The 19,183-nt window shown below is 37.0% G+C and overlaps 2 protein-coding genes across 3 annotated transcripts in view; one reads left to right on the top strand and one right to left on the bottom strand.

Annotated features, from left to right (window-relative positions):
• Positions 1 to 290: 290 nt before the first annotated feature.
• On the top strand, positions 291 to 14,109 carry si:dkey-106l3.7. 2 transcript variants are annotated; one of them, XM_003199321.7, is made up of 6 exons: positions 291 to 959; positions 7,026 to 7,190; positions 9,782 to 9,938; positions 10,038 to 10,108; positions 11,960 to 12,060; positions 12,157 to 14,109. In XM_003199321.7, the coding sequence occupies exons 1-6, from the start codon at positions 366 to 368 to the stop codon at positions 12,221 to 12,223; spliced, it is 1,155 nt and encodes a 384-aa protein (XP_003199369.2). In that variant the 5' UTR covers positions 291 to 365; the 3' UTR covers positions 12,224 to 14,109. The 2 variants fall into 2 exon arrangements, with proteins under 2 accessions (XP_003199369.2, XP_009303495.1); XM_009305220.5 differs by having other exon boundaries at positions 291 to 953.
• Positions 14,110 to 14,592: 483 nt separating this feature from the next.
• The window catches only part of si:dkey-106l3.6, a 30,330-nt gene continuing 25,739 nt past the window's right edge, over positions 14,593 to 19,183 (bottom strand). The window contains exon 2 of the mRNA XM_003199320.7: positions 14,593 to 16,724. Coding sequence (XP_003199368.2) covers positions 14,931 to 15,716 — 786 coding nt within the window. The 5' untranslated portion in view covers positions 15,717 to 16,724 and the 3' untranslated portion in view covers positions 14,593 to 14,930. The remainder of the gene's footprint in view (positions 16,725 to 19,183) is intronic.

A 19,183-nucleotide genomic window follows, 5' to 3' on the forward strand; every position in this document is an offset into this window, starting at 1 on the left:
ACACATTCTGCTTTAATTTTTAATATTGTTATTGCAATGATGACCTACTTTCTTTCTTCTTCTCCTCCAGACAGAAACCAGCAGTTTCCCTGAATTCGTTTTAGGTCTTTGCAAACATTTCGTCACCTTCACAACATGTCTTGACAGATCAGCCAAGAGCATGAGCTCAAGATTTTAGGAATGGCAACCGGAAGTGGAGCGGTTGTCAAAGACTGATTGAAAAGCATGGGTGTAGGAATGTGGGCGGCCCGTGAAAGGTGTTTTTAGTTCTAAGTGACAAATCGACCTGCAGTCTTGAGAAAGTCAAGGTGCTGCGAGACAGTTCTGAAGGTCTCACTGACTCTAAGGAGAGAAAGTAATTTCCAATGAATCTTTACAGGAGTTTTGGGAATATTTTTGAGAATTTGGTGGCTAAAGGCTATTCTGATTCAAGCTTTCATTCACCAGCTGGTTTGGACAGAACAGATTCAGTGTCGAGGGAATCTGTTCCACTTTCCAATGTAAAATCAGAATCTGAGGACTCAGGAGTTGAGACGATTAGTACGACTAGCCCCTGTCATTCTCACCAATGTAGTGGATTGACCTCTGAAGAAATACATCCAGTTTTTGATTCTACAGAGGATCCTCCATCTCCGTCTCCATCTATCTGTTCCTCCTCCTCCTCGAATGTCTCACTTGGCACTGTGGCTCAGAAAACCACATGTCTGGAAGTGGAGCAAGCTTTAAGAAGAGCAGAACCATCCTGTAGAGAAAAAAGTTGGACTACTGGACTGTGGTATGAAAGCAATACAACCTCTTTTTCGACCAGCTGTCATCTCATTGGCTCCAGAACAGAAAATCATCGGTTTGCTCACCCAAGGAGAACGCATTCACAACCTCCAGATCCACAGAAAGCGGAGCTGTACAGAAAACACCTTAAATTACGCCATCATGGCTACCCAGTTGACAGACAGGTAGAGGTGAGCAGTTAATATCTTGATTTATAAGTGTTTGTTCACAACTTACTTTATTTTTATTTTTTTAGGGTCAGGCTTTTAATAGAAACTGCTATTAGGGAACACCCGTTAGCATAAAACCTTTAGCACTGTTTTATCTCTTTATTTGCCATAAAATAATTCACATTTATGATGAATGTAATCCTCCTGTTTCACTGAGTGCACACTTTGCTACGTCACCGTGAGCTGCTTCAGATGAACTTGACACAAACATGACACGCAAAGGTCATTATTCATCTCACACGCTTGAAATCAAACACTCTTCATGCTCCACACATTTACCTGGTATTTACACAGATTTTAATCATACCCGTAACATGCTTCATGCCTTCATCATGGCTGGAATGTCTGCATGATTTTGAAAAAGAAATGAAAAACAGCAACTCGAAAGGCCTTACATTTTACATTTTAAAATGTAAATTCCTGCAATTTATCATTCTGTATTTGTATATTTTAAGATAAGGGTCCAAGATCCAAGATTATGTGAACTGCAAGATAAGGAGAATTCTCATGATATAAGCTCTGATTTGAGCACATGCATCTAAATTATAGTTATTTTGCACTATAAAACACGATTAGTTACTTTATTTTAAAAAAGTGAGTAAACCCGTTGCCTTAAAAAGCAACAAGTTGATTTTACTTTACTTTGATTTTACTCAGTAAATTCTTAACTCAACTTTTATAATTGTTCACAGTTTGTTTACTTAATAATTATTAAGGAATGAGTTTACTCTCTTTTTTAAATTTAGCAACTAATCGCTTTTTACAGTGTGGAAAATGTTCTCAGCTCTGGTTGCCCTGATTAACAATTAACCTAGCAATCCTTCAAAGCAGAGATGCCCAAACTAGGGCCTGCCAGCCTGATCTCACAAGAAAACATAAGTATTTTACATTTTGCCAGTTCAGTTTCTAATTCGTACGAATTTGAACGAGTTCAGTAGTACGACATTGTACGATTTTAAAAAGGAGGCGTGGCACCTAACCCCACCCCTAAACTCACCCGTCATTGGGGGATGAGCAAAATGTACTAAATTGTACGAATTAGATTGTAAGAATTCATACGAATTAGCCACTAATTAAAAAAGTTATGAATTGTCGTTAGATTATGTTGGGCCTGCGGGCCATAGTTGGTCCATGGTGACGTTTGGTTTGGCCTTCCATCCCCTCTGAAAAAAAAGGGAGAATGCCTTTCGTCATTTCGAATTTAATGTATACCATTTTGTTTCTTTGTTTAATTGAGCAGCTACAAAAAGCCAGCTAAAATGAAATGTTTCATGTGAATCAGACTTTTAAAATGTAAATAATGTCACTTGACAGATCAAGCAAATCAAGGCAGGAGCAGCTCGACTAGTGCATTTAGTATTGAGCTCCGTTTTGTTATAAATAGGATTGTTGTTTTTACTATGATAAGTTAATTTAAAAAACGTAAAAAATTATACTGCATCACCATTTATAATGTTTTAAAGCATCTTTTTCTAGTTATATTTAAATAATAAGCAAACAAATAAGCACATTTAATGTAATATGGTTTGGTATTTTTAACTTCGGCCCACAGCCCTCAATCAAGTTAGGTTTTTGGTCCTTTATAAGGAAAAGTTTGGGCACCCCTACTTTAGAGGATTTCTAATTTTTGTGTTGTGCGTATGCTAGAGCAAAGTGATGTGACTTTAAAGGACACCATCAAGGAGATGATAAAAATCATTTTTTTAGCATTAAAACTTTATGATGTTAAAATAGGATCCAAATCCCTCCTATTTTTAGGCCGACCGCAACGTGACACAGGAGTGAGGTTTCCCTGCCCACTGAATTGATTGATAGCATATTAGCATGTCTCCGTAGTAACGCGTATAATCATAATAAACAAGACAAGACATGCGCAAAGCAACTGGGAGTAAAAGATCTGTTCAGCTCTCTGTGATCATCAACCATCATCAAATGTGATCAAGAATGAGTTTCACAAGTTTAAAACCTTTCAAAACAGTGCATGTTTGTATTGAATTACAGCGGTTTTACTATCTTTATTACCACAGCCACGTGTCAGTACAATTATAAAGGAAAGATGCTTTAATCCCGGTTTGTGGACGTTAAATCAGGATTATTCTGTACAGTAACATAACGGATATTCATACAGCAGTGGATATTAACATGCATCTTGTCACATTTGTCGTGCAAACTTAAAGGTGCACGCTGTGTGTGTCCGCAATGTATGTGTAAACTTTGTAAAGACATTGTAGAAGGGCTTAAATTGACTATGACAAATACATCAAATAACCATTAGGAAACTCCTTACTGTAGTATTTCTCACAAACGTTACGTGAGATCTGCTTCCTTCATGTCTGTAACTGTGCTGTTTATCTGGAGTGGAGATTGAGGCACAATCTGACAGGCATGTGGGACCTGTAGGCGGGCAGAACCTTAAAGCATTAGAGCATTAAAGGCACAGGCCACAAAAAGAGCTACATTGTGTTCAGAGCAGAAAATTCCAATATCATGAAAGGTATAATAAATAATCTGATGGGTGTTTTGAGCTGAAACTTTACAGACACATTGTGGTGACACAAAAGACTTATCTTAAATCTTGAAAAAAGGGTAAAATAGGTGCCCTTTAATGATGATTTAATTTGAGTGAGTGTAAAGCAAAGTTTGTGTTTTGGGGCTGCAAATTTCTTTTGAGGGGTGAATGGAGACTTTTAAAATTTCATCAAATGATTCTTGTCTTAGATGTGAATATTCGGTATACTAAAACTGTGATTTTAAATAACATTTAACAAATTCTTTAAGGTAAACCATGGTTAAAACGTATTTTTATCAGCTATTTTCATGGTCCCCCAACAGATATTGCAGAGTTAACCTTGCAAGTATGCCAATTAATCATCATAAAATTAAAGGGTTTACTAATACTCACATAAAAATATTAATAACAGTTAGTTCATATCTAGACATCTGTGACCATCAAAAACGTATATAGCCTGTTTTTTCAAATTCTCAATTTATCTAGTAATCTCACTGCTATCATGGTCAATTAGGGTCAAAGGCTTAGAGCACTGAATGAACTTTGCCTCTGTCATGTAAGTATTCCTGTTCAACAAATGTTGAGAGGTAACCTTTTATGACAAGCTCAGGTACTGTACATAATCACCAGTTTACTCCAACATTGAAACGCATGTTTTTTTTTTTTTTTACTTACACAATACATAGAGTCTAGACGTACTGTGAATGGACTCTGGTCTGGATTTGTGCTGTTAAACCGGTTCAGGTGAGAGAGGAATGACTGGAATGGCTCCAGCAGTGGCAAGTTTGCCTGTTGAGAAATGCCAGAGTTGATAGAGATCTCTGCGTGTCTCAACACTGTCAAATATAAAGGCAGGAAAGAGAATACTGAAGAGCTGCAACAACAAGGAAATAACCAATTCATTACAATACAATTGAACATTTACATTGAAGCGGTGTAGTACAAATGGGTGGAAATGTTGTATTCTATTTAGAGAAATACATAATAGATACATTATACATAAATATATCTTGCTTTGACTTCAAAGTGATGATGTGCACCTTATGTAAAGTTTATTAGGAATGCCAATTATTGTGAAAAGTGCTATCAAAAAGTAAACTTTAACTGAATTGAAGTACAAATACAATATTTTATATATGGTTTAATAACACTTTATTTTGATGGTCCATTTGAGTATTTGTAGACTGTCTGCTTAATGTCTGCTGATACTGCTCCTTCAACAAACATTTAACTGACTAAAAGAAACTTAGCAAGTACATGTCAACTTACACTAACCCTAACCCCATCCTAACTTATAATCTAATGAGAATTAGTTGGCATGTTCAGTAGATGCAATGTAACTTCAATTCAACCATCAAAATAAAGTGTGAACTTATTCATTTTTGTATACATTTTATTTTGCTATTATCGTGTAGTTATATGTATTATTTCTTTCTTGAAGTGATCATATAGTGTTTTATAAATACATATATGGTGATAAAAAAAATTATATTACCTACTCTTATCTATATTTTAATAATTAGAGGTCAGAATAAAGGTTTAATTTCTATGCATACGTGTAAACTCACATGGTACTGACTTGAAAAATAAAAATTCAGGCCAATTTAATTATTCATATTTTATTTATCTACATTAATTAAGACTTTAAAAAACAAAAAGTATTCATCCCTGTTATTGTATTTCTAAATTGAAAGCCTCAATAAGTAGGCAATATGGTAAACTTGCACAGCCAAATATAAATTGATCTTTGTGCATGCTATTAAATTCAGATTCATCTAAATAAATGCATCTATTACTCATTATGTAAGCTCACAAAATCAACATTTATTGGCTCTCTTTGTCCTATTATTCTAAAATAACAAATAATGTACAAATCTCTCTATTTAGTTTAAAACACTGCTTTATTTATTAATGATTCATTTTAGTTGTATTTTATTTATTTATTTTTGTATTGATTTCCAAGATTAATCCTCATTGTACTTAACAAGTTTACAATAATTTATGATGGAATTATTGTCACGATCACCAGCGATCCAACCTTTATATAGTAGATCATTGGAGAACATTTTACACTGACTAGAGTTATGTCTCAATAAGAACTACAAGTACTGTCATGCAACACACACACACACCTGCTCCAAGTCTATATTGATTACACTCACATAGCTGATGCTGCTCAAGTATTGATTACACACATATAATGGCTCACTTTGAGACAGTCATTGCTGAGTCTTGTAAAGCTGTGGTCACACTGCACTTTTCTCTCTATAAACTTCCATTCCATTCCATAATTAGCAAATGCATCAGACCGGAAACTCAAGCTGGTGTGACACGTTTCGCAGCTCACTGCATTAGAGAGTTCAAGCTTGGTGAACTCTGACCTGCGAAATCGCATCACTGGACTGCGTGAGACCAATGGATAATTAAAACATGACCTCTTTGGACAGAAATTAAAAATATGGACCAGTTGTTTACGTTTTTAAATGTCTAATTATCCTATTTAATCCCGCCCCTTTTTACAGCACTGTACTACAGACTTTTGCAAGCTCAATCTTGATTGTTACCGCAGCTTCATACTGTTTGTAATCAGTATATGAGCAGCATCAGTTGTGTAAGTGTAATCAATGGAGACTTCGAGCAGGTGTGTGTGTGTGTTGCATGACAGGACTTGTAGTTCATATTGAGACAGGATTGTAGTCCATGTAAATGTGAATGTTCTCCAGAGATCTATGTAGGTTAGATCCAACCCAAGCTCATTCTAGAAACGTAGCCCCGCGAACGTTTCTGGAGAGCGCGATTTAAGTGGCCGGAGGTACGTACGGACGTGTTTAGTTTTTTTCGAGCGAACGCTTCGGGGCATTGTAGTGCCGCTCCGCTCCTCCTCTTCGCGCTCGCCGGCCGACGGCTCGCCTCCGAGTGGAGGGCTTTCCCAATGCAACCAGTTTCTCCGCTTAGCTCACAGCGTTGCGTCGGCGGAGCGGAGACCCTGGAGGAGGAGGAGCCGGCTGCGGGGACGACGACCGGGATCGAGTCCAGGGAAATATGCGGCAGCAGTGGTCATTTTGAACTTCTGATATTACATACTGTACAGAAAAGTTTTGTTGACGGAATATTAGGTTAACCAATTTCAGATATTTCCTTTTCACAAAAGTTCATTGAAATATATGGTAGTACAGTAATTATTATTTATATAAAATCCCATTTAAATTAAATACAGTTTAGTCTCTGAAAACCAAAACAGTCACTCAATAAATCGGTTTGCTGTGGCCAGAACACAAATGACACACTTCAGCTGTACTATTTTATAATTGTGATCACTTCCTTTATAAACCAACCTCAATAGCTCAGCTTCCCCATGTTGAGACTTTCAGTTATTCAGACTGCAGAGCTGCTCTTTGCAAATGAAGTTCGTTATAACATGTACTAATTAAAATCTGGCAAGTGTAGCTAGAGATCTGGAATTAAGTTTTAAATTGCACAGATGATGATGTTGTTGTTGGCTGTCTCTGTGTCATCAGTTGGCAGACGGTGGTGATCAGGCCAGGCTGGACGCGCTCTCTCCAGGCCTGCTGTACCTAGAGCAGGTGTGCAGGATGCTGGAGAACATCGCAAAACTACAGCAGCAAAACCAGAGCCTGCAGAGCGAGCTGGAGGTCCTGAGGAGTCAGCAGGCACAAATACAGGTACAGCACATCACACAGAGGCAGATCACAGCGGAACTCTTAGAGGCGACATAAATAGGTAGACACATAGAACATAGTGATTTAATGGAAAGTATGATAGTATTAAAAAGACTATAAAGTTTTTTGGGGCTGCAAATAATTTTTGGCAGTGAAATGGAGTCTTTAGAGTTTTGTGTATACAAAAATTGTTACATTAAATGACATTTTTCTAGGTTTTCTGTAATTTTACCTCTTCTTAAACAAGAATGGATGATTAAATGCTGTCATGACTTGTGTCATTATAATGGAAGTCAATGGGGCAAAAACAGCTATAAAAACAACAAAAGGCTAGTAAATTTGCCCAGTGTATTGTTGAATTTTTCAAATTATTGTTGAAGTATTGTTGAACATTTTCAAAGCATTTTCCCAAAATATGTCTCAAAATAAAAGTTGTCACCAAAAATCATTCCATTTACTGAAACACTGAAACATTTGTGGGCAAATTAAGACTTTAAATCACCCCTGAGTCAATGGAAACCTCCCCAACAGTAACAAGGGTTAATATGCAGTATGCTGTTTTCAACCAATATTCTAAGTAACTTTGCCATTCTGTAAACTAATCCAATACATAATCCTAAAGAGTCTACTAATGATAAGGTTTTAATGACCTAGTTAGTTAAGATCAGTTCCTAGTTACCAAGCTCTTAGCTAACCGGATATATTGCCATCTGAGGGCACTTCAGAGTAAAAACAATTATTGGCATACTGAAATGCCGTTCCAAACTGAAATGCTCAAAAGTGGCCACTTTTTTTTGAAAGGTATTTTGATGGGGATCGTGGAAATCCAACCTTTTAAAGTAAAAATTTAAGTGCTAATGCGCTTACAAACCCATAAAATCTGAAAAAGTAGCGACTTTGTTTTGGTGAGCCTTTTTCTATAACCATGTGGAAAACATACTTTTCAGAATTTTAACTGTGTAGATTATATATTTACTCTTTATATTATTAATTAAGATTATATATTTATTCTATATTTACACATTTACACTTTGCATATTTACCACAGCAGAGGTTCAACATTTCTGTTTACATTCTGTCCATTCAGAGTATCTGTAATGAGCCGATTTCGTGGTTTTGTTTTGATGAGATTAAAAACACGTTCACATTACGTATTTGAATGGGGAAAAATGAGAACATCAAGGGCAAACTCCCCTGTCCTTTTCACCTACCTTTTCAGTACTATTTTTTAAAATTTTATTGCTTAAAAGTTCAACCTCAACTTGAAAATGACTGACTTAAACAGGAATGTTAACTCCTGAGATAGAGCCATTCTTCATGTTGATTGGCTGGAAAAATGTAATGATATAGAAAACTTGTCTAACTCCACGTTGTCCTCACAGACAGTGGACAAAAGATACAGCCAGATCAATAAGTATAGAAGCCCTTAGATTACAATGAAGTTCATTTAAAATGCCATAAAATTCTGAAGTTATCGTACATTATAGGACATTTTTTATTATTGATAGTACATCGTACAGAGGTCAAATTTATTGTACAAATCCCCGATAATTAAAGGACTGTTCCATTATTTTTTATGTGTGTTTTTTTTTTTTAATCATCAATGTTAGTTGTCAATTTGTTTCCAGAATCCAGTGTAAATTTGTCATTTGGACTTGAATCTTTATGGCAGGGGTGTCAAACTCAGTTCCAGAGTATGCAGAGTTTAGTTCCAGTTTCAACACCGCTATCTGTGGGTATCAGACAAGACTAAAGAACTCAATTAGTTTGATCAGGTGTGCTTAATTGGGGCTGGAACTAAACTGTGCAGAGCTGTGGCCCTACAGGAACTGAGTGTGACACCTTTGCTTTTGATGAATAAAACTTTTCTTATAATATCAGCTATTTTCAAGGTCTCCCAACAGATATTCCAGAATTAACCTTGCAAGTATGTCATGAACCTAAATAGTCTACTAATACTCTAATAAAAATAATGACTGTTAGTTCCTCTAATTGATTTAGACCTCTAATTTCTTGTCCTGTTTAGATTATTTAACAATGATCATCAAAAATGCATATAGCAATATATCAAGTAATCTCACTGCTAACATGGTCAAAGTCAAAGGCTCAGAGCTAATAAATTAATGTCATTATTTTGGTGGTCAAAAGTGCACCAATGTGCGGATGTCAAATGGATGTCAAGGTTTTGACACCAATTTAATTTGCATTTTTGACATGTGCTTGACACTTGTGCTACTGCTGATTTGGCTGTGAAAGATTCACTTATTTTGTTGTTTATTCAAACAAAGACTTCTCACTCTTCTGGAAGAAAGCAACTCATTTGCATTTAAAGGAATGGACAAAATGGTATGTTTTTGAAGGCAAATTTGACAAAGCTGTAGTAAAAGGATATTTTGAGCAGAACAGTCTGTGGATTTCATGTATTTCATTTCTATCTCGTGAAAAGGGTGTAAAATGTTCCCTTTAAGATTTTCCATTTTACTGCCGAGCTCATAACTTTGTAGAAAAAGGTGTCATGTGTCAAAACAACTTCTTATTTCCTGTAAACCGATACCTCATATTCACAGCACATTAACTCTAAATAAATCTTTCAGTGTGTAAGCTCGCATGAGGAGGAAATAAGCTGTCCAGCCTTTCAACATTTAGACATTCTGAGTCATGAATCACCAGCCAGCCAATCCACTCTCTTAAAGGAGCCTGGAGGGTTTCGCCACAGATCAGCATCTGACACTCAGACCATCAACCGTCACAGTGAGTCTCAACTCTTTCTGACACATGAACTTTAATTTTATAATGTATAGAATATAATTTAAGAGACATTCTGGTTTTGCTAAATGTTTTGTCCCACAGGGAGAACAAGGTTTGTTCGAGATGAGCAAATTGCTGATGCTTTAGTTGAGGAACCTGAAGATAAGGATCCTGTAAGTTAACACCAAACAGACTGAAAAGTTACAGATATTAAACAAAGATAAAAATACCATGCACTCACACTCATGTTATTTATTTTTAAACTAACCATTTCCCCCCTTAATGTGTGAACTTTAAACACAAAACACAGGCTTATTGTAAATACGTAGCCCCTTATACATTTCTGGAGAGAGCGAATTATGTAGCCAGAGGTACGTATGGCTGTATTTTGCCTTTCAAACGAACGCTACAAAGTGGTATGACTACCAATGGCTTCCGTTTCTTTTTGTGCTACCGGCTGACCATTGACTCTGTTCTGCATTTCAAGTCCTCGGCTATACGTAGTGAGCCACTGAGCAAATTGGTTTACCGAGTGGCTTACACCAGTTTGCCCAGTGGCTCACTGCGTATGTCAGAGAACTAGAGAGGACTTGAGATGTAGTCAACGGCATGGACGGGGCTTGAGTCTGGTGAAGAATGGTTCCAAAAAGCCAGATAAAACAAGAACAAAAGGCAAAAAATAAAATAAACAAGTGAATCACAGGGTGAGAAAGTGGTAAGATCTGAAAACATGGTAAAAACCAGGCGAGGGCTTCTTTTTCTGGATTGCTTTTAAAAACGCTGTCAGTTGGATTCAGAGAAGGGGGAGGGAGCTGGTCAATCAGTGCTTTTGAAAACACTATTGGTTGGGTTAGAGAAAGGGGTAGGTGGGAGACAGTCACTCATTCAACAGTGGCCTCTAGTGGATGTACCTGAGAAGAGCAGGAATGGATGGCACTCATAAGAGAAATTTGAGATCTGAAAATGTGTAAGCGGATTCGCCAAAATAAGGAAAACTTTAAAAAAAAGGATTACCTCCAGGGAACTATGTTGCCCTCTCCAGTAATTAACATGGGAGTATGTATTCATAATTAATTGCATAAATCTGCTTTCTACTTGCAATTGTATATATATATATATATATATATATATTTTTTTTTTTTTTTTTTTTTTTTGTCACAAGAAAAAAAAAACAAAGGGATTTATAACTGACTGAGCTGCTTTTTCCTCATGTACTGTACACTCTAAAACAAGCTGTCCGTTTTGAGTTGATTCAACTGAAATCAAGTCAATTGCAGTACTTGAGAACACTCAAAAACTGTGCAACAAGTTGCCTAACAATTTTAAGATTGAGTCAACTTATATTTTGTTTCTGTGTACAATGACAGAAGAGCTAGTAGCTATCAATTTGTATTTCTTAATTTCAGTTCATTCAGATTTTCAGCCTCTTATTTCAGTTTTATTTGATCTTTGGCACAATTTTAAATTTTCGATTTCCTTAAAAACTATAGATGTAAAAAAACAGAAATTCTAAAGAAAAGAGAGGAGTGAGCATTACTTCACATATTGTAAATGAATAAAACATTTAATAGCCACAAATCTGTATATTAAACTCTTATTTCAGATACTCTTTGATACATTGAAAAAATGCATGCAATGACTAGAGGGAATATGAAATAAGAGTATGGGGAAATAAAAAGTATGGGGAAAAATAACTGCACCAATAGAGAATTGATATATAATCAGCCAAATTTTAATATCCAGTTAACAAATGACCCCCCCCCCTCTCCAAATATAGCTTTAATAATCAGTTTAATAAAGATACTGTATGGTTTAAATGACTTATTGCTTTTATAAAGTATAAAAGACTTTTTCTATTTCTTCTGAAGAAACAAATCCATACAGGTTTGGAATGGCATAAGGATGTGTAAATAATGACTAGGATTCATTTTTGAGTAAACTGTTCTATTAATAATGTACTATTGTTATCAGCATAAAAGTGTGAACGTTGAAAGTTATTGTTGTTTCTCTGTTTGTTTAACCAGCTACCGGAAATTAAACACAAGAATCAAAGCAGGATTCAAAAGCTAAAATTTACGTCATTTAGAAAGAAGCAAACACATCAGTCTGATGCAGAAAGCAACAGGTAAGGGTTTAGATAAATTGATTTGAACTTTTCCGCAAATTGAACTTTTTGAAATGATGTATTTTTTATGTGTTGATGTATTATCTTCACTCAAAGCCTTCAGACTAAGAAGAAAACAAAATTGCAAAACATGTTCAGGAGAAGGATGACCACACGTCTCTAGCATCCAGGGATGTCCAGGGATGATGTCTCACAGTGGTCATTCACAGTTCCCATTTACCCCAGCATTAAAGCACTATTATTTGTATCTGTTGTGTTTAGTCATGTATGTAAGGTTGCACTTCAAAAAAGTACTAATAATTCATTCATTCAATAATGTGCTTTGTACAGTATGTGTTAATGATGTGCACTGTTTTTTAATTGCTGGATCCTTTTATTTAATGCAAGTAGATTATGATTTATTATGGTAAATATTAGTCTGTTGCTGCTAAAACAATTGTTTTGAATATTTTTTTTATAAAAATGTTTTACATTGCTGTAAAATGTAAAGATAGGGGAAAATACTACATACACACATTATTAAATATATAGTTCACATTCTCTTTGCACAACAAAACAATTACTAAATATGAATTTATACACACCACAAAAGAAAAAACACATGTTGTACTGAACAATCACATTCATGTTGCTTGTAGAATAATTAAAAAAATAATCGTTGAGTGAAATATCCCCATTTAAGAACAATTATGTTAATTAAACATAAAGTGTGTTAAATTCACTGTTGTCTTGCATTTTTAAATGCAAAATATTTCTATTGTGTCAGCAATAAACTTAGTTTTTTATGAAACTGTTGTGAAGTATGTGTGAAGTATGTGCTTATTGAAATGGATGCACTTTTTGCAATCTGAATGTCAGCAATCAATCTCATTACAAACTGATTATTGGGGAGCCTGTAAATGTATTTATAATGTATCTCATTTTGGTTTCTTTTACCAATAATCCTAGGCAATTATGCAATCAGTGGGTGTGTTCTGGAACTGTGCTTTTCTTTGATGTGCGATAATCTGCTAAATGTTTTTCATTCCAGCAGGGCAGACAAGAAAACAACATCCAAAACAACAACCCTAAATTAGCAACATAAACACACTGAGGGGTCAAGTACAAAGAACTGGTACAGCGACCATTATTGTTGTTTTCAGGGGAGACATGAAACCCAGCAAGCATTTTTTGTTTTTAAAAGATGTCTAATAGACGTCTAAACATAGTTGTCTTAGCTAAAACAAGGCTAAATTTTGGCTGTCAGTGAAAATCTAATAGACATGTAAGAATAGGCCAAAACTAGACTTGTTATCAAATAAACAGAAATGAATGACAACACATATAAAGTCTAATCTGTCTATTTGATGACTAGTCTACTTTTGAGCTATTCTTAGATGTCTATTAGATTTTCACTGACAGCCAAAATTAGCCTTGTTTTAGCCAGGCTGTCTACATTTAGATGTCTACTAAACACAACATTGTTTGCTGGGAAGCAGCATGACATGTTTACAACCCTGAATGAATCAAAACAGTATACCATTACCTAGCCTTTTTAAACTTAATTTTGCGATTAAACAGTGTCCTGTTTCATTCTTTGTTTGAGGGCAAAAAGGTATATCATAATAAATATATCAGGCCTTAATTTAGTGACTAAATCTGAACCTCTAAAAGCATACTTTCAACATAGGCTCATTCTGAAAATGTAGCCCTATATACGTTTCTGGAGATCGCAAATTATATAGCCAGAGCAACATATGGCTGCATTTCATTTTTAAAATGAATGATACTGGAGTGGTACAGTATGATGCCGTTCCTTTTTGCACTTACCAGCAAACGTCTTTCCCGCTGTGACCAGTTTATCCAGTTAGCTCGCCATGTGCGTCGGTGGACGAGATGCAGAGAGGAGCTGACCATAACAACTGGGTTCAAATCCAGTGAAGAATGATTCCAGAAAGCAGGTAAGACAAAAACAGAAGCCAAAAAATAAAGTAAACAAGAAAATAACAGGGTGAGAATGTGGTAAAAATCAGGCGAGGACTTTTCTTTTCCTGGATTGCTTTTTAAATTTGTCAGTTGAATTTAGGGAAGTAGGTGGAACAGTCAATCTCTGCTTTTTAAAATACTATTGGTTGGGTTTAGGAAAGACGGGGGGTGGGTCAGTCAATCAGTCAGTCAGTCCTTTAGTCAATCAAACATGCAGCGGCCTCTGGTGGATTTACTCGAGAACAGCAGGCATGAATGCTGCTCGCGCGAAAAGTTTGAGATCTCAAAAAGCGAGATCAAAACAAGACCCAAAAAAAAATTAAAATAAAAAATTTACCTCCTAGAATGTATTTGGCGGTCTCCAGAAATTTATATTGCGGTACATTTTCAGAATGAGCCTGGGTTACATAGTTTCCTAATATACCTCAAAAGATATGTATAAAGAGTACGTGCAAATCTGCAATATTTATAAAACAGTTGCTGAAATAGTCCAATATAACCTGTTGCTTTGGATGAAATTCCAAAGTGTGCATTCAATCAACACTAAAATATTAGACAAAACAAAAGTTGACTTTTTTAATTCTTTATTGGTCTTTATTATACCCAGGATGGGGGAGATAGACTTCCCTTGGCATTCCCATGTAAAGAGATGACAAACACATCCAAACAAGAGATCGAGGGCTATAGGGAAACCAGTTCATACATAAAATACATTTACTCTGATATTTCATATCTCTGTCTTTGCACTCAAGTGTCCTTTTCACTTCAAGTCCTCATATAGCATCCTGTGCTGTTAAATTTACAGGTACATGTGACCCTTCGGGAGAAGGTGAATGTGTGTAGCTCAGATGGTGGGCACGGGTGGATAGCTTTTCAGATGAGTTGTGCCAAGTTGTACGCACTGTCTACATGATTCCACAGGAGGAAAGAGGGTTGGCAATGTGGCAAGTGCAAGCCGACTGACAGTATTGGCGCACTGTTTGATAGCAGCTGCGGTCACCATCGCTGCCCCACTGCACTGTGCCTGCCGGGTCAGGTGGCAGCCGGCTGAGGATGCTGGTATTGATGGCCAGCGCGGCTAACCCATAGTCTGTGAAGAGCACGGTCTCGCGGCGGCACGTAGGGCAGGAGATGAACTTATACTTGGGACAGGACTCATACAGGATCTGCAGGCACTCCTCACATACCGAGTGCAAACAGGACAGGATGCGGGGCCGCTTGCCAGCAAAGTTGTAGGTGTGCCCACATGTGGGGCAGTCCAGCGGTTCACATGGCATCACCGGGCCTGAGGAGGTGGAGGACGAGGAGGACGAGGTGGAAGAAGAGCGGAGCACGTACTGGTTGACGATTACATCATCCATCTTGTAGTGGAACTGGTGGTAGCAGATGTCAGCCGTGCTGGCCTTGCGCTGAGCAAGATAACTGGCTTCACGGCGGAGGACAGGAGCGGGAGGAGACACTAGGGGTCTGGGTGGAACCACAGTATTGCCATTGACCTCCATAGTTAGGTCGCCACAAGCCTGGTTAACGATAACCTCCCCCTCGCCTCCTCCATCCCAGGCCACACGGGGAGGTGGGGCATAGCGAGGTTGGGTCACAGGGACTTGACACTCCCGGGGGAACTTCTCTGACTGGATGATCTTGACGGTGTCCATAGGAATGGTCACAGGTTGGCGCCGCAAACAGGACATTCACTCCTAGGCGTGGTGTTCTTGGCTAGAGGAACTGGGTGTATTGTACGGTGGTCCTGCAGAGAACGTCTTCAGTGCACTGGGGGAGGACACTCAGCCATTGCAGGGGACGTGAGGGCGAATAGGTTTGTCCATTGCTGAATTAAAGTTCTTCCTTGGTCACGGGCTGTGTCACCCTGAGTCTTTATGTGGCACAGATGGACAAAGATGTCCAGCCAGTGCACAGTATAAAAAGTCCTGAAGAACAACAGGCAAAGGTGTTTTCCTTCAGAGGTCACAAGAAATTACAGTCTGTGACTCCCGTGGGCTTATCAAGTCTTGAGGCAAGTACTTACACCCTGTTCACTGATATTGCACAATCATTCGAAGAAACTGGATATTCAATGATACTAATATTCAGTGATAAATTCTTAAAAATGATTGGCTTAACACTACAGTATCAGTAGATATGTTGGCAATTGTTTCAGTGTTTTCACTGTTACAGCACATTTATTTGGACATAAATATCACAAGCACCTAAATAGAGAATACCATAGGATCTTACTAAGAAATACTGTTCAGTTTAATACTGTTGTTGGCTTAACGTTCATAAACCTGCTCATCCGTGGCTTTATAAGTTTCAGAAAGGAACTGATGCAACCACCGTAACAGAAACAGCATCCACCACAATGTCACTACCTTCTTCCTGTTTCAGCTTCCTTTTCTGGTTAGACCCTCTCCTGTTCTTGATTCTTCTCGTGATTGGCTAAATTCTAACCTCCCTGTCCTTTGTTCTGATAAGTAAATTCTTTTCAGGGAGGTGTTCATGTGGCATTGGAAAATTTGAACGCACGTTCCACGTCCTTAAATGACCAGAACTCCTTAAGGGGTCTGCGTTGAGCTTGACAGATTGTGCGTTCACTCTTCTGTTATGTGACAGGCTTGAGAGTGTCTCAGGAGTCTTTCCAGACCTTAGTTGCTTCTAGCACATTGCAGATATGCAGACTCATAGGTAGTGTTGCTTCTTTCCTGCAGGAGAACAAAAAAATAAAACAGTTCAGGTGATGCTAATGCAAGGACACAGCTCAGCCTTTTCCAGGCCATTTGCTTGCACTCCTGGGAACAGTGTCTAAAAAGTGTCCTGTCATCTTTAACTAAAAACACAGCAGTGGGGAAATTCTGATGAACAAAATGAAAAAGCTGCTTCTATGCAAATGACTGTGATCTGCACAATGTGACCATTCACAGCAGATATCTGGAACCCCGCAGCATCTTTTCCAGTCTAAAAAACTCCCTTGCTGTATCTGCCAGCTGCCATCTGTGGCCCTGTGGGGCATGAGCGCTTTGCAGGAAGACACAGAGGACCTGACCACTGAACAATCTGTCCTACTGCTATAGACCTGTGCATGCATTACAACACAACACTGCAAAAGCCCACAACCCTAAAATGGCCACCAGTGCACACAGTCAGGATGAATTAACCTTTATTCACAGGCCATTTTACTTTCACAATGCCTATGTTTACATATACCAATTTTATTTAATCTGAACAAATTTAGATTCATTAGATTGCAGATCTGAATACATGTTCTGAAAACATGGCAATCTGATTCAAATATCTGTTAAATACAAATTTATATACATTCCGATTAAAACTTTTGTGTTTAAGAAAAATTAGGTTCTACGTACAGTAAAAAAAAGTTGATAGTGTATGTATTTTCTTTAGGCTACATGTATCTGAAAATAGAAATATTGGGTTTAATTTTGAAACCATTGAGTAAATTGGCAGGTTCAAGTGTTTACATGATAATTTATTTGCAGTTGGACTGAATTAGAAAGCTCATACCCATTAAAGCCTTTACATTAAAGTTTTTGAATTCGACTGAACCATGAATCTGATTACATACAGATTATTTGAGCACCTGTTAATGTAGCCAATGTAGCATTTTAAAGTAACACAGAAAACGAAATGTAGGACAAAACTGGATTTTATTTACTCATTAACTGATGGGGAGACTATATTTACTCATTACCTGATCTCCCTGAAGAGGAGACAAGTCACTTCATAACTGTTCATAATAAGACCAGTTTATTTACATTTAATAAATTGGACAGTGGTTGTGGTCAACATGAAGATTATGATTGTGAGGTTCGGGTGGGGGGATGGTGGCTTGTATTGTGTTTGTTGTGTGTATGCATATTTGTTTCATTTCTAAAGTATCAGGTTCTTTCGAAATGTTGGCTATTGAGTCAAATTTGGACAATGAATTGTATTTCATATGTGAGGGATATTTGGAACTATATTGCAATCAAATTGGAGTTTTGTTTTTGAATGATGCACAGTGGATTCCTGTAGCCTCTTTAATCATGATACATACACTAGACCAACACTATTTAGTTTGAGATGCCCAAACTAAAGTTGGCCCACGGTAACCTGAGAAGAGTGATGGGGATGGTTTAGGTATTGTCATTTCAAACTAAACCTTTTATTAGTTCGTTAAGCTAAAAAAAGCTAGCTGAAATGAAATGCTTCAATTTAAATACAGTAGTTCAGTTTAAAATGTACATATGATTACAATGACAATGCCAAGACTTTAATGAGCAAATGAAGTCAAAGGCTTGACTAGTGTATTCAGCATGGAACTCCACTGTGTTATAAATGTGATTGTTTATGTTTTTAACACAATAAGTTATCATTTAAAATGTTATCCTGCATTAGTTAATACGATTTAAAGTAATGTTTTCTTTTTATTTGTAAATATTATGAAATAAATTATAAAATTACCCATGACAATCTTAATGTAAAATAGTTTGGTCTATATATCTTCGCCTCCATGGTTCTTAATTAATGATATTTGGTTTTTGGCCCTTCATTTGAAAAAATTTGGGCAGCCCTGCTATATACAGTAACATGGCTTGATTATTTACTTTCATAAATAAGGGCCCAGTATCAACTTTTCAGTGTTACATGCTGTATTAACCAGTCAGCATCCAAGACCAAACTTTTATTTTACTGTAGTAATTTGTTTTTGGACAGTTGGGCGTGAGAAATATTGTAACAGCTTTAAGAATTATTCGCCTGAGAAAAAAATGTTGTGGTCAGGTGTGGTTTGTGTATCTTTATTCATTCTTTGCTCGCTGTGCAAGATGTGCTGATAGAGAAAGTACTCGAGAGAGAAAGAGAGAAGAGAGGGAGGGAGAGAGAAAGCTGACCTACATGCAGAAGCAAAGGTAGAGAGAGAAAATGCATCCTTTTACTCCACATTCACACTGTGCTAATGATCTTATGAGATAAAATAGAATCCTTCCAATATAATTAACAAAGCAGCTTTTACTGCAAATGTGTGCCAGCACTTTAATGATTATCACAGGAGATACTAGTTGTCGCATCACAGTGCTGCGCTCACTTGCAGAATCAACGGGGGAACTGTATGTTCACAGAATTACTATAATTACCAATTTACAGTGAGTAAAAAACAGTGAGTCAC

Source organism: Danio rerio, chromosome 10 (assembly GCF_049306965.1).
Source record: "Danio rerio strain Tuebingen ecotype United States chromosome 10, GRCz12tu, whole genome shotgun sequence".
NCBI classification, from domain to species: Eukaryota; Metazoa; Chordata; class Actinopteri; order Cypriniformes; family Danionidae; genus Danio; species Danio rerio.